Source organism: Notamacropus eugenii, chromosome 5, assembly GCF_028372415.1.
Source record: "Notamacropus eugenii isolate mMacEug1 chromosome 5, mMacEug1.pri_v2, whole genome shotgun sequence".
Taxonomy (NCBI): Eukaryota; Metazoa; Chordata; class Mammalia; order Diprotodontia; family Macropodidae; genus Notamacropus; species Notamacropus eugenii.
The window spans coordinates 89,483,810-89,508,730 of NC_092876.1; the positions used below are offsets into that span (position 1 = coordinate 89,483,810).

Consider the following 24,921-nt stretch of genomic DNA (forward strand, 5'->3'; position numbering starts at 1 on the left):
AATTCTGAGAGGCAGAGATGAAGAGAAAGAAAGTGTATTCCAGCTAGAGCTGACATCTTGTGCAAATGCATGGTGGGATAATGAAAAGTTCGGGAAGCCCAGGTTTGTTAGAACCTAGAGTTTGGGGAGGGTAAATAATAATGTAATGATCCCATTAAACAAGGCTGGAAAGATTAATGGGAATTAGATTGTGGAAGGTTTTTAATGCTACTCTGTGGAGTCTGTATTTTATTCAAGAAGCAACAAGGAATCACTGAAAATTTTGAGTAGAGAAGTGATGTGGTGATCTTTCCTTCTTTCATCACAAACTCGTGTGTGGGATCAGATTTGAACTCAGATCTTCCTGACTCCATGCCTGCTTCTCTATCCACCATGCCACATAGCTGTTCCTCTCACTTTCCTTGTTAATGGATCTGAATGGATCTTTACATCCTGGGGTACAAAGTGTAATTCTCCCTCCCTTACCTACATACTTTTACTGGCATCTCATTTCCCAAGGTGCATTGGGGTTGATTTCCTTATGAGATGTTTTGAAGAAGTAAAACAGAAACAAATAATAAGTCAGTATTTCACATCCTTTGTGAAAAACTTTTTCAAAAGATTCTGAGGCAGAGTTGGGGCAGTTAGCTGCTGGAATCATACTGGAGTTGGCTGGTACCTGTTCTTGAGAGCTGATTGCTAAATTTTCAGTGTGAGCATTTGCACCTTGGAAATTGGCAAGCACCACATATCAGGAAGGGCAACTAGGTGGTGCAGTGGGTAGACTGCTGGAATTGGGAAAATTAATCTTTGTGAGTTCAAATCCAGCCTCAGATATTTACTAGCTTTGCAGTCCTAGACAAGTCACTTGACCCTCTTGGCTTCACTTTTCTCATTGGTAAAATGAGCTGGAGAAGCAATGGTAAATCACTTTATCTTTTATCCTTATGTAGTAACCATACAAGGCAGTGTATACTTTAGGAACTCAATAAATATCTTAAGGACAAAGCAGATTTAAGGAATTTGGGTAATCAAGTGAGCCTTGAAGGCACAAGTGGCTTTCTGACATCAAGATCAATGTGGAGATTGGAAGTCCAAAATACATTGCATTATAGCATTTGTATATGTGTCTTATTCCCTTTATTGGAGAGTAAGCCTCATGAGGGCAGGGGTTATATCCCATAAACATTTATTTTCCCTTAAGCAGCCCCGCAAAGTCTCTGCATATAGTAAACAGCATTAATTTTTTGGGGGACAGATAAATGGATTAACTGCTAGATAGACTATAGGACATAAAAAGAAAGAGATATGAGTTCTCAAGGCATTTAAGTTTCATTATGAGAGATGCCCACTGAGATTTAGTTCTGTATGGACAAAACTGGGACCTTTAACCTCATTGGGGTTGGAGTTTGGATACAACATATTCAGTCCTGCTTCCTGCTCTAACTTGATTGTCTTTCTTTTCAGGGGCTTAATGGCTTTGCTGCATTGGGATCTATGGCTGCCTTCCCAATATGATGCCTCTAAATGACTCCACCTTCCCATCCACATTTTTCCTGGCTGGTATACCAGAGCTGGCTTTTGCACACATCTGGATTTCATTGCCCTTCTTCTCCATGTTCTTCATGGCTGTGACTGGGAATTGCATCTTACTCTCCCTCATCTTCTCAGACTGTAATCTCCACCAGTCCATGTTCTTCTTTCTCTCTATGCTCTCCTCTGTTGACCTGATCCTTTCTCTCTCTACACTGCCCAAGATGCTCACCATCTTTTGGTTTAATGCCACTGCCATCAGCTCCCAGGCCTGCCTTATCCAAATGTTCTTTATCCATGCTTTTTCTGCTATGGAATCGGGGGTGCTGGTGGCCATGGCATTGGACCGCTATGTGGCCATCTGTAACCCATTGCGCTACTCCTCTATTCTCACTCCAGTGGTCATTGCCCAAATTGGGGGTCTAGTCATGCTTCGGGGAATTGGACTCACTGTCTCATTCCCAAGTCTGGCTCGACGTTTGCCTTACTGTGGGTCACATGTCATTGCCTACACCTATTGTGAGCACATGGCTGTGGTGAAACTGGCCTGTGGGGACACCACAATAGACAATATCAATGCCTTTATCGTGGCACTCCTCCTGGGTATTGGTGATGTAGCCTTCATTGCTTACTCCTATGGACGTATCTTATGGACAGTGATGAATTTCCCCTCCCATGAAGCCCGGGCCAAGGCAGGCAGTACGTGCACTGCTCACGTTGTTGTCATTCTTTTCTTCTACATGCCAGGCTTCCTCTCTGTCATCATGCAGCGCTTTGGGCCATCCACTGCCTCTGCAGCCAAAGTCATCTTTGCCAATCTCTACCTGCTCTTCCCACCTGCTCTTAACCCTATTATCTATGGGGTCAAGACAAAGCAGATTCGGGAGAGGCTGCTGGTGATTCTGAATCCCAAGCAGATTGACCCCATGTGAGTTCTGTCTTCTCTTCCTGGGATCAGGAGGGGTATTGTGGAGGTTCTATCCTGGTGTGATAGGATGCTCAAAGAAGGAAAGAATCATGGCATACTAGTATAACTGTGCCCTTCGGTGAAGAGAGGAGACTCAATGATGTCGCAATAAGAAAAATTCAGGCTAGATTTTGGGAAGATTCTATTGAAGGTCAATGTGGTTAGGTATTACAGAAATTGTCTGAGGGAGCCTAGGAGTTCATTGTCAATCAACCAATAAATCAAAACTGAAAAGCTTCTATGAACCTATTTCTTCACTTGGCACTCTTATACAATAATAATAGTAATATGATGTGGCCTTTACAGCCTGGTCTGGGAATAATGCACAAAAATCAATTAGTAAAGAGTCAAATGAAAAGCCTATATAATACTAACTACGAGTGCAATACAAGTTTAAGGATAGGAATATTAACAACTCCATATCTATCTATCTATCTATCTATCTACCTATCTATCACCTATCAAAATATCTTTATCTTTGTCTATCTTTGCAGTTTACAAGGGCTTAAAAACTACTCTGTGAGGTACATAGTGCATATATTATCTTCCCTATCTCACGATGAGGAAACAGCTCATATCACTTGCCCACTGGCACACAGTTAAATGTCAGAGCTGAGATATGAATCTGATTTCTTTTTGCAAATTTAGTGTTGTTTCAATCATACCACATTGCTTGGCATCTCACTTTGGAGATCTAGAAAAACATAATATCTTTTTCCTTTTCATATCTTAAGGATAGGAGGGTAGACTTGATTGCAGAAGTAACTTGAGGTTACAAGATCAAAGGAGTCTCCCTCCTAAATTGAACTGAATGTACAACTCCACAATTATAGGTCAAGGCTTGTCTTTTCCATTCTGTAATGTAAAAATATCATAACCAAAGGCCAAAGTAGTTTGTGTACTCCATAATTTTGCCCATTCTTGACTCCTGACAGTGTTTCTTCCAATAGCCCTCATTCAATCCAAACAACCCACCTCAATCCTCTTTATTAGTCATCACCATCTCTAATCATCATATCTATCACCATCATCAAAGAGTCATAGAATCTCAGAATTGGAAGTAATTGAGAGGCCATTTAATTAGAATTGCATGTGAAGAGAGATTCTTTCTACAAAATATTCCACAAATGGTCATCTTCCCTTTCCTTAAAGATATCCAGTGAGGGGGAGCTCATTACTCTCCAAAGCAGAATCCTTCAGTTTTGATTAGCTGTAAATGTTAGGAAGTTTTCTTTATACTGGGCCAAAGTTTGTCTCTATTATTTCTACCCATTGTTCTTAATTCTGCCCTTTAAGAGCAAACAGAAGAAGGACAGTTCTTCTTTCATGTCACAGGCCTAGAAATGCTTGAAGATAATTATTAACCCTTCAACTTCATAAGCTATATTTTTTCTTCTCCAGGCTATATACCCTCAGTTTCTTCACCTAATCCTTTCATGGCATCAATTTATGACCCTTCACTATTCTAGTTACCTGCCTCTGGACACTCTCCAGATTATCAATGTCTTTCCTAAAATGTGATTCCCAGAACTCTTATTCTCTCAGCTCTAAGCATTTCTCTGCTACATTCCTGGAATGCTCTCCTTCCTCATCTCCATCTACTACTGGCTTTCCTGACTTGAGGGTTTTATTTTAATTTGAAGGGTTTCTTTACTTCTTCCTCTGCAATAGATTCAGGTGGTCTTTCTTAAAATTCTTCTCATGAGCACTGCAACATGAGTTGATTAAATGTCTCATGAAGTGATATTTCCAGTCATCTTTGAAGGTGATCAAGACAACTCAGTCAGCTCCTTTATGTATCTCTTCAAGCAGAACAGATCAGCTTTCCTTCTATTTAGCTATAAGTTCCTTAGAGAGTTATAAAATAAAGTGTTTTGTAAGGTCTGAAAGAAATTAATGCAAGAAATCAGATATTCTGAGATATTTGAACATCCAACTTCCATCATTTTACAAATGAGGACTACAGGGTCAAGAGAGGTTGAATGATTTGTCCAATGTCACATAGGTAGTGGGGTGAAAGAGGTAGGATCTGACATGAATCACTATTATTTAATGAAATTCAGAGATCTGAGTTTGAGTGTTTTGCCTTAACTTCAAGACCTTGGAGGCTACTTTATGGAGAGTTTGTCACTTTTCTTCACAGGGTGACTAAGCATTCCAGGAGACAATTCTCTTGCCAGCCACTTTAGACCACTTCCTTCCTAATATTCTAGTTGCATTGTTCTTACATAGTCATTCCTTTTTGACACTCTTCTCATGCTGGTCAGACACATTCCTCAGCCCAGTATGAATACATATGTCCATGATTTCCTTGTCAGTAGTACCTGACAATCTCACAGCATTACATGCCCCCCAGTGCCATATCTCTAAAACTGGCCACATATCAATTTTCTACAATGTTTTAAAGCCAAAACCTCATTGCATAGATGGGCCACTCTGTGGGGCGTTAGATAGAGTGCTGGGCCTGAAGTCAGGAAGATGAGTCTTTCTGAGTTTAAATCCTGCCTCGTACTAGCTGTGTGACCCTGGAGAAGTCTCCTAACCCTGTTTGCCTCAATTACTCATTTGTAAAATGAGCCGGAGGATGAAATGAGAAACCACTCCAGTATCTTTTGCCAAGAAAAACTCAAATAAGATCACAAAGAGTGGAACGCAACTAAAATGACTGAATAACAACAATATAGTGGAAAGGGGAGTGGTCAGCTTGTCCATATCAAAGTTGAATCAGGAGCAAAAGATTCCAGAGCAAGGACCCATGATGGGGCTGCTGAAATCTCTGAGTCGTTGGTTCAAGGTGGACCATTTTCTTCACTCTTTGGCGTACCACATATTGACCTGTTAGTTTTTTTGTTATCACTGGGTTCACAATATAACAACACAGATTCTAAGACCTCAGAGACCACTTAGTATAAACCCAAATGATCATTTCTTCTACAACACCATGGTCAAGTGATCATCCAACAGCGTTTGTCATGAGGAACTCATTGCCTCTGAAAGCATTCCATTCTACTTTTAGAAAGCTTGATCTTATTTTTCCTTATATTGCACTGAAATCTCATTCTGTAACATTTATTCCCAGTTTTGCTCTCTGAGGTTGAACAGAGTAAATCTAATCTCTCTTCTGCATGAGTCCTTCAAATACTGGAAAGTTGATCTCACGTGCTCTTCATACTCACTATCCTCAGGCACTTCAGGTGATCCTCCTATATCAACATGAATGGACTCTCCATGCAAGCCTATATCCTCATATAACATTTATCCATTTATCATTGTGGAAATCATCTTCTTAACATTTTATCTTGCTCATCACTGAACACACTGCAAATGTCAATTCACCAGGATTAGAGTTTAAGTAGAACTCTCATTGCAATTATTCCTGATACTATGTTTCTTTTATGATAATATGATAATATTAGGATAATGAGCATTTCTAGAACCCACATCATATATTAGTTTCATAATGAGTTTGTAGTTCACTAAAACCTCTGGCTCTTTCCAAAGGAATTGTTTTGTAGCCATGTCTCCCTTAACCCTTACTTATGAAATTGACTTCTTAATACATAGAAATTTATACTTATTCTTATAAGATTTCATCTTTTTAGATTCAACCCCTCATGCTAACCTACAGTAATCTCTTTGGATCCTGATTTTTTTTTTCTTTCCCAGCTTAATTTCATTTTGAAGTTCAGCAAGAAATTTTTTCCTATAACTTCCCTGAAGACATGTTAAAAGAATTAAACCACAGAAAGTCAAGAATAGATCCCTGGGACACTGTACTAGGCTCTTTGTTTTATGTTAAATGTAATTACTATTTGGGACCCCTCATTCAACCAATTCTCAACTACCTGCATCTTTAGCTAGCTCACATCTCTTACCTAGTCCAAAAGGATAAAATAAGAGACTCCTCTGACTTGTGCTAAAATTTAGTTATGCTATATCTATCTATAAAATTCATAGATTTAGAGCTAGAAGGGACTTTAGATGTCATTTTGTTCAATTTCTTCATTTTATAGATGAGAAAGTGAGGCCAAAAGATAGCTAGATTGTAAAGTGGATAAAATACCAGACCTGGAGTCAAAAAGACTTGGGTTCAGATTCAGTCTCAGACACTTCCCAGCTATGTAAATTTGGGAATGTCACTTAACCTCTGTTTACATCACTTTCCTCATTGTAAGATGGGCATAATAACAGCACTTACCTCTTACAGTTGAGGTGAGAATCAAATGAGTTAATAATTGTAAAGCACTTACACATTGTAAGCACTATATAAAGGCTTGTTGTTATTATTGTTATTATTATTATAGTAACTTGTCCAGGTTACAAAGGACCTCAGAGAACATCTAGTTCAACTTCCTCATTTTAAATATGAGAAAATAGATCCAAAGAAGTTAAATATCTTGGAGGATTTTCTTAGGGGCTGGCAATGAATGGATTTCTACCCTTTTCTGGCACTGAATTGGTGGGATCTGGTTTATGGGATCATAGACCTGGAGCTAGAAGGTATGTCAGAGGCCATTTAGGAACCCCCTTTATTTTACAGATGAGGAAACTGAGGCAAGATTTGAACTCAGATTTTCCTGATTCCAGAACTTTTCTTTACACTATACCACAATAATAGCAGTAGGCAATGGAAGTGGAGAGAAGAGATAGAGAAGACCTTTACCACTTTTAGTGAAACAGTGCTTGCACAATCTCTATAATCTTGAGTTTTCCCAGCTCTTGCTCCAAGCATGAGCAGATAATACATCCCCAGGTAACCTATGCCTTAGGAATGTTGGTATTACTTGGCTTGATCCAGGTCACCTTTTAGTTTACTCACAGGAGTCCTAAATGGAACACAACCCACTTTTAATGTACCTTTGGGAGTCGGAGGCAGAGCACACATGAGAGAAATAATATTACTTAGTTTTATGGGCTCCTACTGCAATGTTATGTAACACTTTATTGGGAATGCAGTCTCAGAAATTAAGAAATGAGGAGGTCAGTGACTGGGCTAGATCACTAGGTCCTGATTTAGATTGGTGAATGTGAAGGTTCAGTCCTCTCTAATGTTCCTGCTGCATATTTATTTTCCTCAGCCCTTTGGATATGGTGGTGGGTAAAAATACCTCAGCTACAGGGACTTCTGTCTTTATCATGAGACAACCTCAGTTCCATAAGGGATGTGCTAGCCTCCAGGCTGATTCTCTTGGGAGTCAGACACAAGATTAATATCCTATGTTGCCTAGGGTTGTAGTCAGTACCTGATATATGTTTGATTGCATTGTATACCCAGTGCAGATGTTCTGTCTGGGGTAAGTATGGGTTGCAGCATTGTGAGCTCCAGGTTTTGATGAAGGCTGTTGAGGGAACAGTGAGGTGAGATTTTAAGATTCTCACTTTCCTTTCACCCAGGGATTGAAGTTCTTTTCAATTTTGGGCTTTTGCCATAGCTTCTCAGTAATAGCTTTCCCCCTCCTCCATCCATTCAATCTCTTTCCATATGTTCATTTGTCAACAACTTTGCTTCAGGGTCTTTCCTATCTACTTTGACATGAATTTGTAGCAGTAACATTACTTCTGCCCATGGTCCAGTTGGACAAATTTCCACTGGAAATTTGAAGGTATGGCCAACTTTGTTTGGAGGTGACAGAATTCATTCTTCCTCTTTGACATTTGTATAGGACCAAACATACAACGTATTTCATTATATGACCTTGGAAAAAATCATTTAATCTCCCTGGGCTTCAGTTTTGTCTTCTGTAAAGAGATTCAATTAGTTGATCTTTATTGTCCATTCTATTCTCTTTCATGACCATTTAAAAATTAATTTATTTGTTTTCAGTTTTCAACAATCACTTCCATAAGTTTTAAATTTTCTCCCCCTCCATTCCTCCTCCCTCCCTGAGATAGCATACAATCTTATACGGGTTCTACACATACATTCTTATTAAACACATTTTCACATTAGTCATGTGGCACAGAAGAATTAAAATGAATGGGAGAAACCATGAGAAAAACAAATCAAAACAAAACATAACACAAGAGAAGATAGTCTGCTTCATTCTGTGTTCCTGTTCCGTAGTTCTTTCTCTGGATGTAGATGGCATTTTGCCTCAGGAGTCCTTTGGGAATGTTTTAGGTCCTTGTATTGCGGTGAAGGGCTAAGTCTATCAGAAACAGTCCTCACACACCGTGGCTGTTATTGTGTACAATGTTTTCCTGATTCTTTTCATATCACTCAGCATCAGTTCATATAAGTCATTCCAGGCCTCTCTGAAGTCTTCCTGTTCATCATTTCATATAGCACAATAGTATTCCATACATTCATACACCACAACTTATTCATCCATTCCCTGATTGATGGGCATCCCCTTGATTTCCAGTTTTTGGCCACCACAAAGAGAGCTGCTATAAATATTTTTGTACATGTTGGATCTTTTCCCATTTTTATTATCTCTGGGATACAGTCCTAGAAGCGATATTGCTGGGTCAAAGTGTATGCACATTTTTGTAGCCCTTTGGGTATAGTTCCATATTGCTCTCCAGAATGGTTGGATCAGCTCCCATCTCCACCAACAATGAATTAATGTTCCAACTCTCCCACATCTTTTCCATCATTTATCACTTCCTGTTTTGTCATGTTAGCCAATCTGATAGGTGTGATATGTTACTCCAGAGTTGTTTGGATTTTAATCTCTCTGATCAATAGTTATTTAGAGCATTTTTTCACATGACTATAGACAGCTTTAATTTCTTCTCTGAAAACTGCCTGTTCATTTCCTTTGACCATTTATTAATTGGGTAATGATTTGTATTCTTGTAAATTTGACTCTCTATATATTTTAGAAATGAGACTTTTATCACAGACACTAGTTGCAAAAATTCTTTTTTAGTTTTCTGCTCATTCTATTCTTAACATTCCATGTCTTTTTGTATCTCTGATCTATCCCAAACATACATATGACTGATGGAAAAAAATGCTGAATATGGGACTCCTCAAAAAACACAGGCTGTGGGAAGAGACAATTACCCTCACTAGCTTAGCACTATTGTTTACCAGCTGTGTAAACTTAACCTTGCTGTGTCTCTACTTTCTCCTCTGTAGAAGAAAGGGATGGAATAGGAGAAGGCCAGCATTCATTCCTGCTCTACATCTTTCAGATCTACCCTCTTCTCCTCTCCTTTCCTCTCCTCTCCTCTCCTCTCTTTTCCTCTCCTCTCTTCTCCCCCCAACATAATATTACCTATACCCCGATTTTCATGCTTCAGTTTTCCTTCTTGAATTAACACTGGATTAGAAGCAGAGAGAGCTAGTGGGAGCAGGGGGAGGGTCATCTCTGCAGGAGGGGACAAAAGGGGAGTGCTATCCCTAATCAGTTTATCTAAGGAAACAAAGAGGGTAGGAGAGGGACTGGAGTAGCACTCAGATATCCTGATCCAAACAAAATCTTCCTAAAACCGTGCTCTTCTGTCCCTGGAGAGAAAAACCATAATTTTTACCTCTGAACCTAGAGAGATTTTAATAGTGTCTCTACCCAATTCTGGGAGATGAAGGATATCATGGTTCCTGACTAGGAGTTAAGTGGTATCGTGGAAACTGGACAGGAGGAAGGAGGTCATGAAGCCAGAGTGGAGAGCTAAAGAATCCTGGTACAAATGCTGAGGTGGCTGATTAGTGAACAGCTTCCATAAATTGAGGAACTTTTCTTCATGCCTGAGTTTCTGTCCATCCTTGTGGTACTGAAATTTCACCAGAGTTTGGCTGTTAATTAAAGTTTGTGCAGTTAATGAATACAGCCCCTAAATAAGAAGCCTAGACTACTGGAACTCTCCATCTTCTCTTTCTTTTCTTTTCCTTCTTTTCTCTTTCTTATTTACTCCTTCCTCTCCTCTTTCTCCCTCCCCCCATACTCATTCCTCTCACCACTTTTCTCCTTCTTCTCTCCATGTGACACCTGGACTCTGTGACTCTGATGCATCCCTGAAATTAGCTGACCCTTATATTTTGTGTCCAATATACCTCAGGCACAATAGTTTCCTGCACTCTAAATAGCATAATGTGGTTGACGATTCAGGGCAGGAGATGGGAAGAAATTAAGGAGATAGGGCTAAAGGCCACATGAGACTTGCTTAGGCCTTTGGATAGTTTCAGAAGACACAGCAGGGAGGGAAAGCAGTGAGTGTCTCATTTGTATTCTCTTGGGTTTCCTCACAGGTTCTGCTCCAGCCTATCTCTCTTTGCTGGTCTGTCTACCCACTTTACCTTCCCTTCCTACTCCCTGTCTTCTCCCTCTCTCCTTCTCTCCCTCCCCCCTGATTCTTCTTCTACTTCTTCTTTTTCTTCTTTTCTCTCTCTGTCTCTCTGTCTGTCTGTCTCTGTCACTCTTCCATTCTTTCGTCTTCCTCTCTATGTACCTATTTTTGTCATAACGTTGCTCTACCCATCTATGCCTTTTTAAATTTCCTTATTTCTGTTGGTGGCACCACCATTTTCCAGTCATCCAGGCTCAAAATTTTGAAATCATGATCAATGTTTCCTCCTCCTTCCTCCTCTTTCCTATATTCAATAAGCTGAAACATCTATCACACTCTCATTACCTTCTTTCCACTTCCTCAACCTCATAGCTTTTTGCTTGGACTATTGCAATAACTTCTGAATTGGTCCCCAGGTTTCCAGTGTCTTCTCTCACTAATCCATCCTTCACAAATTGATATTCCTAAAACACAAGATTGCCTGACCATGCCTCACCCCTACTAAATTTTTTTCAACGACTTTCTATTTCATTTAGTATAACATATAAAATTCTCATCTTGGTCTATAAAGCCAGAGATCTACAATAGAAAAATGACCTATCTTTCTAACCATTTCATGCTACTTCCCTATATTCACTTTCTTTTTTCCCTTATTTTCTTTTAATTTATGGAATAAAACAGGTATTTCCATAACAGCATAATAAAAAAGATGATCGCATATGAAATAGCAAATCTACTATGCATGACTTGTTATTCCTTTCAAATATACAACAAAATTATCATGGAAATTTCTTTTTCTTTTTTTTTCTCTTTTCTACCCCCCTCCCCACCTTAGAGAGGGCTACCACTAGACACAAGTAGATATACATGCAAATGTATGTAAAATTATTCTGTGCATGATTCTATTTATCAGTTCTTTCTCTGAATGCAGATGTCTTTCTTCACATATCCTTTAAAGTTAATTTGGGTATTTATAGCAGACAAAATAACTTATTTGCTCAGTCATTCTTAAAACAATATTGCTATTGCTGTGTACAATGTTCTTTTGGTTCTGCTCTTTTCACTTTTTGTTATTTCATGCAAGTCTTTCTATGTTTTTTTTTTTAAATCATTAAGCTCATCATTTTTTATAGTACAGTAGTATCCTATCATAATCATATACCACAACTTGTTCAGCCATTGTTTTTTGCCACCAAAAAGATAAACCATTCTAGGTCTTTTCTTTTTTCCCTAATCGCCTTTGGAAATAGAACAACTGGTGGTGTTGCTGGGTCAAAAGGTGTAGCTAATTTAGTAATTCTTTGGACATGATTCCAGATTGCCCTCCAGAATAGTTGGATCATTTCACAATTCCACCAACAGTGAATTAGTGTCCCAATTTTTCCACTTCTCTCCAACATTTGTCACTTTCCCCTACTATCATTTTAGCTAATCTGGTACGTTTATAATGATATCTCAAGGCTGTATTGTATTATTATATTAAAATTATATTTCAAGGTTATAATATCCCCTATATTCACTTTCCATTCCAGTCAGAATGGGTCTTTAACTGTCCCTTCTACACAACATTCCACCTCTCATCTTTGTAACTTTGCACAGGCCATTCTCCATGTCTGGGATGTAATCCATCCTTGGAGCTGCTTCATAGAAACCTTAACTTCCTTAAAGCTTCAGATCATGTGCTACCTCCTCTATGAGACTTTTTCTGATCCTTCCAGATGTTAGCAATGTCTCCAAATTACTTTGTTTTAATTGACACATATTTTGTATTAATTTATGTGTCTACAATTTTCATTTGACCAGTAGAATATAAATTGCTTAAGGGCAAGGACTGTGTTCCTTTTTGGGTTTGAATCTACTGTCCCTAGCACAGGGTTTGGAACATAGGTGCTTAACACATGTTCATTGGATTGAATAAAAATGAGTGGTTCTCAGTTCCCAGCCTCCAGTCAATCCTTATGCTCTGAGCTGAGAAATAAAGAAATCAAATAAGCTTTGAAACTAGAATATTTCCCGAAACAATATGTGTGTTACATCCTCTTGTGGAGGAAGGATGTGGAAATAGTTTGAGGGAGGAGGTAAGATGATGTGGGAATAGATAAGTAAATACAAGGTAATTTGATGACAGTAAGAACATCAACAGTTGGGCAGGTTGGGAAGGAAGGCAGAAGCAATAGAAAGTTCAAAGAAGTAGTACCCTTTTTTGTGTCATCAGGAAAATAACAATTCTGAAAGGGGAAGATGAGAAAGTAGTTCATTCCAGGCATGGGCAAACACATAGAGGAAGCATATAGATTGTCAGCTTTGAGAAACAGTAGTTTACTTTGGAAGATAGTGTGAAGACGAGTGCTATGAAATAAATCAACCCAGAAAGTCAGGTTGGAGACAAGTTGTAGAGATTCTTTAATGTTGGGGAGAAGTGTTTATACTTTATTCTTGAGGGAAAAGTGAGCCTCTGATAGTTTAAATATTATGAATATCTTTTAATTTTACATCACTTTTATTTCCAAATATATTCCTACTTCCTCTATAAAAAACAGTAAAAAAGAGAGAAGAATGGTTTGGTTAAGCTAACATATCAGTGGAATCTGGCATACAGGCCTTTTCTGAACTCATAGTTTTTCATCTATGTAAAGAAGAGACAGAGATCTTCAAGATCTGGTTTGCTCATTATGCTTACACAGCATTCAAGTTTTGTTGCTGTTCTTTCCATTTACTTTGTTGTACTAATTGTTTTCCTGGTTCTTTGTACTTCACTTTGCATCAGTTCATATAAGTCTTCCCATGCTTCTCTGTGTTCTTTATATTAATCATTTCTTACAGTGTTAATTCATATACAACTTATTTAGCAATCCCCAGGTGATGGACATATACTTTGCTTCCAATTCTTTGTTAAGAAAAAAGTGCTGCTCTAAATACATTGGGTGTTCCAAACCTTTTTGCCTTTCCTCAGGTTTCTTAAACTACCCCTCACAGATATGAACTCTACCCTAAATTTTAATGAGAGAATTCATTTGTGAGTTTCCTTTTTTTTCTACCCTTTTTTCTTCTATTTATAGTTAAGGACCCTTCCCACTGATAGCATTATTAAGAAACTAGAATTCATTCACTTCTGAGTTTCCTTTTTTCTCTTTTATATTCCACAACCTCTTGAGATCACCCCTTTCTCATTCTCTTCTTTATCCCAATTCCTGAAGAAGAGCTGGTCTTCTTCTTTACCTAGGGCATCTCCTCTATATGAACCATTGATAGTCTTTTCTCTTCTCCAGCAAATTGCTCTGTTCTTTATTCATTCCCTTCTTTAACTTCAATCATCCTTTCCACTAGCTCCTTCTCTGTTGCCTACAAAAATGCCCAAGTCTTTCATTCACAAAAATCCTTCACTAGACCCTACTATTAGCAAATAACTATCTACTTATATCTCTCTTCTCTTTATCCATTAAACTTCTAGGAAAATCTCTCTACACTGGTTACTACCATTTTTCCTCTCATTTCTCAGTCCTCTGCATCCTTGCTTCCAATGTGATTATTCAAATGAAGTTTCTCTCTCTTTGAAATTATCCACATCTCTTAGTTATAAAACATGATGAACTTTCCTAAATTCTCATCCATCCAGATATCACTGCTGGATTTGACAATATTGATCACACTCTTTCCTCCTATTTACTGTCTTCTCTCTTGGTTGTTATGGCATTGCTTGTTTGGCTCTCCTCTTGATTCTTGTTTTTCAGTCTCATTGACTAGATAATCATCCATAATTGGACATATTCCAAGGTTTTATCCTAGGCTTTCCTCTCTTCTGTCTTCTATTCTCTTAATAGATGACCTTCTAATTTCTGCACAGATTATATCCTGCTCTTGTTTCTTTCCTGAGCTTCAGTCCTCCATCACCAAATGCCTAATGGATATTTTTAACTGGATGTCCTGTAGGTATTTCAAACTCAATATGGCCCAAACTAAATTCTTCTTTCCTCCCAAACCCACATCTCTTCCCAACTTTTCTGTTTTTTAAGGGCATACCTACTCTTCCAGTTACCCAGTTTTGCAACATTAGCATCATCTTAAACTTCTAACCTTCACTCACCACACAATTGTTAATAATTAGTTACTATACATTTTCATTTCTGCCTCTACAACATCTCTTCAAACTCTCCCCTTTATCTTCTTTTATACAGTCCCCACCTTATTCAGGTCCTCATCATCTCTCACCTGGTCTACTGAAATGTCCTCTTGATTGCTTTTCTGACTCTATTTTCTTCCCATTACAGTCTATCTCCCATACAGACATCAGAACAATTTTCCTAAAGTGTCGGTCTGACCTTGTCACTCTCCTATTCAATTATGCTCTAAGACTCCCTCTTATTTCTAGTATCAAACATAAACTCTTTTTGGTATATAAGGTCCTTTAAGATTTGGCTTCCAGTTAATTTTGCAGCCTTATTATTTATTTTTCTCCTTTATGCACACTCTGGTTGAGCCAATCAGGCCTTCTAACTATTCTACATACACAGCTCTCCATTTTCCACATTGTGTCTTTACACTGGTTTTTCCCATGCTTGGAATTCTCTCACCTGTATATCAAAATCCTTAATTTTCTCCAAGGTATAGCTCAAGTGTTACTTTACACATGAAGGTTTTCTTGATTCTCCTAGCTAGCAGTTAGTACCTTTTAAATTTAAAGAAAATTTTTTTGAATGTACCTATATATGTACATATTGTCTTCCCTACATAACTCCTTGGGAGCAAGAACCATTTCACTTTTGTCTTCATGTCTTTATTATATGAGTGCTTGCCACATGGCAGATATTTTTTACGTTAAAATTACTCATGTATTTATTTTTATAAGGATTCATTATCTTTTCTTCTACTATCCTACCCCCAAATGAACAATTACAAAACAAAACTTTCATAAAAATGTACATAATACCACAAAACAAGTTCCTACATTGGCCATGTTCAGAAACTTATGTCTCATTCTTTATCTTGTACACTTAAGAGTGGAAGGCATGTTTCAAATGTAATCTTTTAAAAAAAATATTTAATTTTAGTTCTCAACATTCACTTCCATAAGTTTTTGAGTTTTAAACTTTCTCCTCCTCCTTCCCTTCAACTCTCCCAAGGCAGTGTGCAATCTAATATAGGCTCTACATACACACTCATATTAAACATATTTTCACATTAGTCATGTTATAAAGAAGAATTAGAACCAATGGGAGAAAAAAGAAACAAGACAAAACAAAACAACAACAATAAAGAGAGAAAATAGTATATTTCAATCTGTATTCAGACTCCATGGTTTTTCTTGGGATGTAGACAACATTTTCCATCATGAGTCTTTTGGAGGTGTCTTAGATCCATGCATTGCTGCGGAGAGCGAAGTTTATCAAAGTTAGTCATTGTATAATGTGGCTGTTATTGTGTACAGCGTTTTACTGGTTCTGCTCACTTCACTCAGAATATATAGTATCAGTTGATATACATCTTTCCAGGTTTTTCTGGTCTGCCTGCTCATCATTTCTTATAGTACAATAGTATTCTGTTACATTTATATGCCACATCTTATTCAGCCATTCCCCAATTGATGGGAATCCCTTTAATTTCCAATTCTTGGCTATCACAAAAGGAGCTGCTATAAATATTTTTGTATATGTAGGGTTTTTTTTTTTTTTTTTTTTACCATTTTTATGATCTCTTTGGGATACAGACTTCTAAATGGTATCTCCTGGGTCAAAGGGTATACATAGTTTTATAGCCCTTTGGGCATAGTTCCAAATTCATCAACAATGTGTTAGTGTTCCAATTTTTCCACATCTTCTCCAACATCAAATGCAATCTTAATATTAAATGCATTTAATGAATTCATGATGATTGGTGTGTTTAGGACCTTTAAAAAATCTCTAACAGCCTTGGAATATGCACCTAAGGATGGTTTCTCTGTGTCTGAGGACATAGGTACATTAGTCACTTTCTTAGTGTAGCTGTGAACTGTTCTCCAGAATTGTTGGACCTTAGAAAAGTCTTGAGCTGAGAAGTGACATGGCCCAGACCTGAGTTTTAGAAAGATAATTTTGGCAGATTGGGGAGGATGGATTAGAGAAGGGAGAGACTAGATCCAAGTAGGTCAGTCTGAACATTTTCCCAGCCATCCAGGTGAGAGGGAGTGAGGATTGGAACCAGGATGGTGGCTGTGGAGCATGGAGAATGAAAACGATGGAAGTGATAAAGTGAAAAAATTGATAAGACTAAGCAACTGATTGGATACAAGGAAGAGAGACAAGGAAGAATAAGACTCCAAAGTATAAACCAAGATGCTGGAAAGATGGCAATCTCAACCCAAATAAGTGATTCAGAAAAAGAGAGATAGTGAAGACATTCTTTTCATTATCTAACCACAAAATCTTCTACTGTAGCTCCTGCCAGTTTTGTCTTGCTTTGTCTGCTGGGAAGATAGAGAGCAACTGATCCTCATCTTAAAATTCTGCAGAGGTGAATCAATACATTTTATGGTTTCAAACCCACAGCCTCCAGGCAGGACCATACCAATGTCATCCCAGACAGAGTTCTCTTTGTTCCCACTTTTAATAATATCCATGGAATGAAACTTGTTTTCTTTCTCAGTTCACCATCTTTGTTTCTCTCAGTTCTTGCTGTCAGCAAGTACTTCTTTGCATTTGACTTTGTTCTCCTTTGAAGTTATTTGTTTCCACTTAAAAAGATGATGGCAAACAGCTGTATGGACAGAATGGCGTCTATTCATAGATGGGGAGAATATAATGCAGTTCTTCCTCCCCTTACTTCCCATCTTCAAACTGTCCAATATGCATCTAGAATGACAAGCCTGGGGAACTCCAGTTGGGGACTGTCTACTTTTTCCTTCTATCTGATGGGCATCCCAGGGCTAGAAGAGAGTCAACACTGGATTGCTCTTCCTCTGGGGAGCCTGTATCTTCTTGCCCTTGTGGGCAATGTCACCATTCTTTTCATCATTAGAACTGACACATCACTCCATCAGCCAATGTACCTGTTCCTCGCCATGCTGGCTGCCATCGACCTCGTTCTTGCCTCATCCACAGCACCCAAGGCCCTGGCTGTGCTTATGTCCTATTCCTGTGAGATATGGTACCCTACCTGTCTCACCCAGATGTTTTTTATCCATGCATTCTCTTCCATGGAGTCAGGTGTGCTGGTGGCCATGGCTCTTGACCGCTATGTGGCTATCTGCCACCCACTGCACCACACTACCATCCTCACTCCAGGAGTCATTGGACGTATTGGATTGGTGGTGCTGGCACGAGGACTGTTTCTCCTCATACCCTTTCCCATTTTGCTACGCCGCCTTATCTTCTGCCAGAGTGTGGCCATTAGTCATGCCTATTGTGAGCATATGGCTGTGGTGAAGTTGGCCTGCTCAGATGCCACTGTAAATCGTGCATATGGTCTAGTGGTAGCACTGCTGGTAGTGGGATTTGATGTGTTTGCCATTGGCATCTCTTATTCCTTCATTCTCTGTGCTGTCTTGAGGGTCCCTGGCCGTGATGCCCGGCTGAAAGCATTTGGTACGTGTGGCTCACATATCTGTGTCATCCTAGTTTTCTATGTTCCTGGGATCTTTTCTTTCCTTACTCATCGCTTTGGTCACAATGTGCCCCACCATGTCCATGTCCTTCTGGCCACTCTATATCTCCTGGTGCCACCAGCACTCAACCCCCTTGTCTATGGGGTAAAGACACAGCAGATTCGACAGCGTGTGCTCAGGGTTTTTTACATCAAAGTGTGGGCTTGACACTTATTCTCTTTCATACATCTAAGCAAGCCTCCTATCTGGTATGATCTAAAGTGTCACTCAAAGGGTGATGGAGTACATTTCCTAAGGGAACTTGCCCTTATGGGATCTTCCCTGGTGGAGAAAGAGCAGCAGTGATCCAATTGCTTGAATGAATGTCTTTGTGGTCTGGTTTCATAGGAGTGGGCCATAATGCTTAGGGGGCAGCATCCTAGTGGATAGGGAAATGGAGCTGAGAGCCACAAAACTTGGTGAGAACTCTGGTAAAGTTCATATGAAGCAGGCAGGGCCCTTGTCCTAGAAACTGACACTTCAGGTCTTTCTTATGGGGGCTAGGTTTGATTGTTTCCCATCACTGGATAATTTCAGAAGTTTAAGGATGGAGACCTGAAGCATGACCCTTGGATCAAGAAGGACAATAGGATGCTGAAAGGGGTATATTCCCCTTCTTTAGCAAGTGAGAGAGTCTCTCTCCCACATGGTTTCATTTTTTTTCCTTAGAATGTGATTGATTTTTGTAAGGTTCTGTTGATATTGATAACTAGGTATATTCTTCAGTGTTCCCACTGAAAATCACCAGTGTCCATGATATCTCACTTCTAATTTCCTATTGTAATCCTTAATTTCTTACTTGTTTGTCTCTGTTAGATTTGTTCAAGTTTGAGGCATATTGAAGTTATCTATAACTATTAACTTTTTATCTAAGCATTTTGACAAATCAGTTTTTCCTCTAATACTTATATATTATGCCATTCAGTGCATATATATGTATATATAAAATTGATTTTGTTTCATTATTTATACTTTTAAATGTAAATTGGTTTCATTGTTTTATCTTTCATGCCAGTATCTATTTTTACTGTTGTCTTATTTGAAATAATGATTGTCACTCTTCTTTTGGATTAAGCTATAGCATAATAAATTCTACTCCAAGTCCTTATTTTAACTCTCTATGAATCTTTGTTTGTTTTTTTTTTGAGGCAACTGGGATTAAGTGACTTGCTCAGGGTCACACAGCTAGTAAGTGTCTGAGCCGAATTATGAACTCAGATCCTTCCCACTCAAGTGCTCTATCCACTGTGCCACCTATATGCCATTGAATCTTTGTATTTTAAGTGGATTGCTTATATAGAGAAAATTGTTGGGTTCACTTTTTTTATTGAATACCTTATGGTGGTTATTTCATTGGCCTAAAATAACAGCAACTTGGGACTGAAACAAAAGTAGACAATATCACAGTAGTGAACATGATGGCTGAGGTTCCAAGAGGAAGAGAGAAAACAGTCTCCTGAGAAAAATCCCTCCATTATTGCAATCCGTCTTCTTTAGATAGATATGCATGTTCATTGTACAAGAACTTCAGCATCTCTGAGAAGAGAACCTGTCTAAAGAACTGAATCTTTACATGTGCATACCTCATCATTTTCCTCAAGTCATATCTAGACTATGACTCAGGTCTAGTACTCATTGTAACTATTATTATAATTCAAGCAATTTCCAGAAGTAATTATGACCATTCATCCTCCATTTTAAAATGGTGGGATTGTGGGAAGCACTGCTCTGAACGTTAGCTGATGTCAGCATCAGCAGGCTAATAATGGATTTACTAATTTTCCCAGACAATGGATACCATCAAGAAAGCATGGACGATTCTTCCGCAAACATTAACATTTTAGATTCTAGCCACAACATATAACATGGCAATAGAATGTGACGTCTTTCAATCTGGGGGCCTGTTTTTCATTTTTACTTTTATCCCTAGTGCTTAGTTAGCACAATGCCTGGCACATGGTAAGCATTTAATAAATGCTTACTTTTTAAGTAATTTTAAATTTAATTTAATAAATGATTTGACTTGATACTATAAATAAGTATTTAGCTAAAGTATATTTAGCCAATATAAATGGTCCCTCAAAAGTCCTACTGTGATGCCTCCTAGGGTTTAATTTTTAACTAAATTTTCTGTTCTTCCATTTTATTAATAAACTAACCCCATTACCATTTATGGTTATGACTGGTAATTTGTTTTTCCCCTCCATCAAATCTTATGACATTTTTTAAAAAATTATTATTAGAAAGCAAAAAGAAATAAGAAAGAGGGTAGCCAGGGGTTTTATTTTATTTTTTTTTACTATCAATTCATTCCTCAGTTCTTTACAATGATTTTCTTCCCTATCACTTTATTGAAACTGCTATCTCCAAGCACCAGATCCAAAGACCTCTTCTTAGTCCTAATCCTCCTTGAATGTTTCTGTAGTATTTGCCACTGTTGTCTACTCCTTTGTTGGTTTTCATGATACTGCATTCATGATTCACCTGTCTTTTATTTCATCTTGATCTCTTTTTCTACTTCATCATGCTCTGCCCATCCATTGAATAAGGACTCAGAAATTTTCCTTGGCCTTATTCTCTCTCTATAGTATCTCCTACAGTGTTGTTACTCACTTTAATGGCTTCAATAATTATTTCTGTGCAAATACTGCCCAAATCTATATGTCTGTTCCCAGCTTCTCTCTAGAGCTCCAATACTGACTTTCCAACTTCTTGTCATACATACGTATATATGTCATATATGTATGCATGTACATATGGGGTGTGTGAGGTATTTAGGAGGATTAGCACTTCTGTTATGATGACTTGCTGAGCCTTTGCAGGGCTGCTCATCAACTTTTGGTGTTCACTTGGCACCCAACTTCACCTGTGGTTTCAAGAAGCCATAGTGTGCCTAGTGGCCACATCCTAGAAAATTTTCTTGGCAGATGGGTGAACTAGGTTGAAGGTAACCAACAGGCCTTAAACTTGTTAGTGAGTTAGAGAGATATCTCACTCAAATACATGAACTTTCCCCAATAGAATGCATAGATGAGAACAGTTTGTTCCAATGGCCATGGAAGTGTCTGAAGCAGATGCTGTGGAGCACTCAGAGCTTGGTCAGGCATCTAAGATGCTAACATGATCCAGTGTGTCCTGGGCCATCGGTAGTTGCCTTAAATTTTGTCGTACTAGTGGACTTCGATGACTCAGGAAGAGAGAATGAGGCTGATGACTTTGTGTAACTCTGCCTCACTTAAATGCAATTCACATGCAAATTATCACCTGTGATGTTATTGATCTTTTTTGAAAATAAAGCACAAACAACAACATATATATTTATATATGTCTACATGCACATTAAATGCTGCCTTCTTAGAGATGAATGAGTTATCCTGCTAGTAAATGCTGTGGAGTTCTCATTTTTCATTTAGCAGCTTCTGGATATCCCCATCATTTTCATCAATCCAGTTTTGGTGTTTGAGAGTGTTCTGTCACAGATAAGCAAATACAGGGCTGTATACCAAATCTCTGAAAGCTGCCCACTCCTTTTCTGCCCCACTGTTGCCAACTCTGTGTTGGCTCAGCTTTCCCTCCATGTTAGCAAAAAACTGTTTACGCTCAGAGAAGAACTCTAATTTGTTGACATTAATTCTTCTGGTAGTCATTTTGCCTTGGTGGCTGTACTTTTGATGAATGCGAATATTTAGCTTGGAAAGTCTATGATCAATCCTGCACTCTACACCACACATTGCCTTCGTTACTCTCACTTCTTGTCTGTCTCTTCTTCTTACAATCACAGTCTATTTGAACTGTCTTAGGAAGATTCTGAAGATCACCTGGCAGGATAAGATATCAGACACTGAGGCTCTTGCTCAAACTAAACTGCCAAGCATTCAAACTATGCTGCAGAGAGTGCAACTCAGATGGGCTGACCTCATTGTTTGAATGCAAAATGTATGCTTGCCAAAAAGACTATTTTATGGAGAACTTGCATGGGGCAGGACTTTGGACTTGATTGTGTGACATGGGAGACACTGGCATAGGATTGCTCAGCATAATGTGCCCACATCAGAAAGGGTACTGTGCTTTATGAGCAAAGGAGAATTGAAACATAGGATGTGCAAATTTGGAGTAACCACCCCAAATGTTCACACAGACTATCTGTGCCCTATCTGTGGTAGAGCCCTCTGACCACTAGTCTAATCAGCCACAGTCAGACACGTTGAAACTTCACTTTATCATGGTGATGCCATTTTGATCCTCTTTGAGAACGAAGGACAACAACTAACATACACATACACGTATATGTATATACATATACATGCATCTCATTTACACTTAAAAGTGAGTTTGTAATTTTTCCTTAAACCTTCCTTCCAACATTTTTTCTATTTCTCTTCATGGCACAGCTGCCTTTACAATTACTCACTTTTTTAAACCTGGGAGTTACCTTTGGCCCTTCTCTTTCTCTTATTCCCCACAACCAATTTATTGTCAAGTTGTATTATTCCTTCCTCTGACATATATTTTGATAACAATAAAAACTAGCATTTGCATAACAATTTAACGTTTGTAAGGCACTTTATTTGGTCCTCACAGTCACCCTGGGAGGTACTTGCTATTACTGTCTCCATTTTACAAATGAGGAAACTGAGGCAGAGTAAATGATTTGACCTGAGTCACATAGCTAGTAAATGTCTGAAGTGGGACTTGAACTCACATTTTCCTTATTTCAAGTCTAGTATTTTAGCCATTAACCTATTTTGCCATTTACCACCTAGTTCCTCCTTTTGCCTCTGCTTCATCTTTTCAATTTGCAGTCAAGAACCTAGTTTGAGCCTAGCCTGTCCTTATCCAGAGTATTTCAACAGCCTCTCTTCCAACCCATTTGTCACATTGCTATCCAAGTAATCAATGTAATGCACTGTGTCAACCACACCTTAAAATTCAAACATTTTGGTCCCTTCTAAGTAACTTCAAAACAAATGATATACTAAGACCCTGTACAATCTGACTTCAAATTACTTTTCTCTCCTTATCCCATGTTACTTCTCTTCTTGTATCCCATGTTCCAATAAAATTGCACTATTTCCTCTTTTATATTAGTTTTCTACCATTCCATATCTCTCTGCCTTTGTTTGTGCTATCTATATGCTTGGAATGCATTCTGCTTCATTTTTGCCTTTTGCTTCTCTTCCTTGGAAGTACAATTCAGGAGTCACCTTTTTCATGAAACTTTCCCTTTCTTCCTCCTGGCTCACTTTAAATTACTCACAGCACTCTGCCTGTATTTATTGATTTTCCCTTGTATCTTAGTTATTTGTATTCATGATTTCTCCTCTATTAGTTTATAAGCAAAATCTATACTATGTTTCTTTGTGCCCCTGATTTTGAGCATAGGGCTTCACAGACTAATGACATCTTTGTTGAATGAATGAATGAAGCATTGATTTAAATTTTTTTCTTTACTTTTAATTTTATATAATTTATTTATTTTCAGTTCTCAGCATTCACTTCCACAAGAATTTGAATTCAAAAATTTCCCCCCATGTCTCCACACCCCCACCCCAATACAGCATGCATCCCATTCACCCCTTCCTCCAGTCTGTCCTCCCTTTTGTTACCCACACTTCTTCTATGCCCCTTCCCCTCTATTTTCCTGTGGAGCAAAATAGATTTCTATACTCCATTTCCTGTATATCTTAATTTCCAGTTGCATGCTAAAACACTTTTTAACACTCATTATTAAAACTTTGAGTTCCATTTTCTCTCCCTTCCTCTTTTTCCATCCACTCTCATTGAGAAAAGCAATTCAATATAGCTCATACATATGTAACAATGTAAAGCACTTCCATAATAGTTATGTTATAAAAGACTAACCACATTTCCCTCTATCCTATCCTGTCCCCATTTATTCCATTCTCTTCCTTGACCTATCCTCCCACAATAGTGTTTGCCTCTGATTATCCCTTTTCCCAATTTTCTGTCCCTTCTATTATCTTCCCTCTCCTATCCCCTTCCCCTTGCCTTCCTGCAGGGTAAAATAGATTTCCATATCCAATTAAGTGTGTATTATTCCCTCATTAAGCCTAATCCCATGAGAATAAGGCTCACTCATTTCCTTCCATCTCCCCCTCTTCCTCTCCCTTGTAAAAGCTCTTTCTTCCCTCTTTTATGTGAGATGATTTGCTACATTCTACCTCTCCCTTTCTCTTACTCCTAGCACATTCCACTCAAGAGTAAATTTTATTGTTTTAGGGATTTTCCCTTCATATTCAGCTCAGAGTATGCCCTCTGTCTATACACCTCCCCCACACCCATGTACATATACATACCTACACATATATAATGTACACATACATACCCACACATATGTGTATATGTATATGCATGTACATACATATACACATACACATATACATTTATAATGTGTGAATCTATCTATCTATCTATCTATCTATCTATCCATCTATCTATCTATCTACCTATCTATCTATCTATTTCCTCTAACTACCCTAAAACTGAAAAAAGATCTCATGAGTTACAAATCACATCTTTCCACATAGGAATGTAAACACTTCAACTTTAATGATTTCCTTAAGACATCTCT

The 24,921-nt window shown here is 38.3% G+C and overlaps 2 protein-coding genes across 2 annotated transcripts; both read left to right on the forward strand.

Moving 5' to 3' along the window:
- The first annotated feature begins 1,422 nt into the window (after positions 1 to 1,422).
- Positions 1,423 to 2,687, forward strand: LOC140504821 (olfactory receptor 52K1-like). The gene has a single exon (XM_072610172.1). It carries the CDS (start codon positions 1,494 to 1,496, stop codon positions 2,442 to 2,444), a length of 951 nt encoding a protein of 316 aa, XP_072466273.1. The 5' UTR covers positions 1,423 to 1,493; the 3' UTR covers positions 2,445 to 2,687.
- A 14,760-nt stretch (positions 2,688 to 17,447) lies between these two features.
- On the forward strand, positions 17,448 to 18,497 carry LOC140508643 (olfactory receptor 52L1-like). Its single transcript, XM_072616534.1, has one exon. The coding sequence runs from the start codon at positions 17,448 to 17,450 to the stop codon at positions 18,495 to 18,497; it is 1,050 nt and encodes a 349-aa protein (XP_072472635.1).
- The last annotated feature ends 6,424 nt before the right edge of the window (positions 18,498 to 24,921 follow it).

Coding starts and splice junctions, on each gene's coding strand:
- LOC140504821 (XM_072610172.1), top strand. CDS start 1,494: ATGATGCCTCTAAATGACTCCACCTTCCCATCCACATTTTTCCTGGCT.
- LOC140508643 (XM_072616534.1), top strand. CDS start 17,448: ATGGACAGAATGGCGTCTATTCATAGATGGGGAGAATATAATGCAGTT.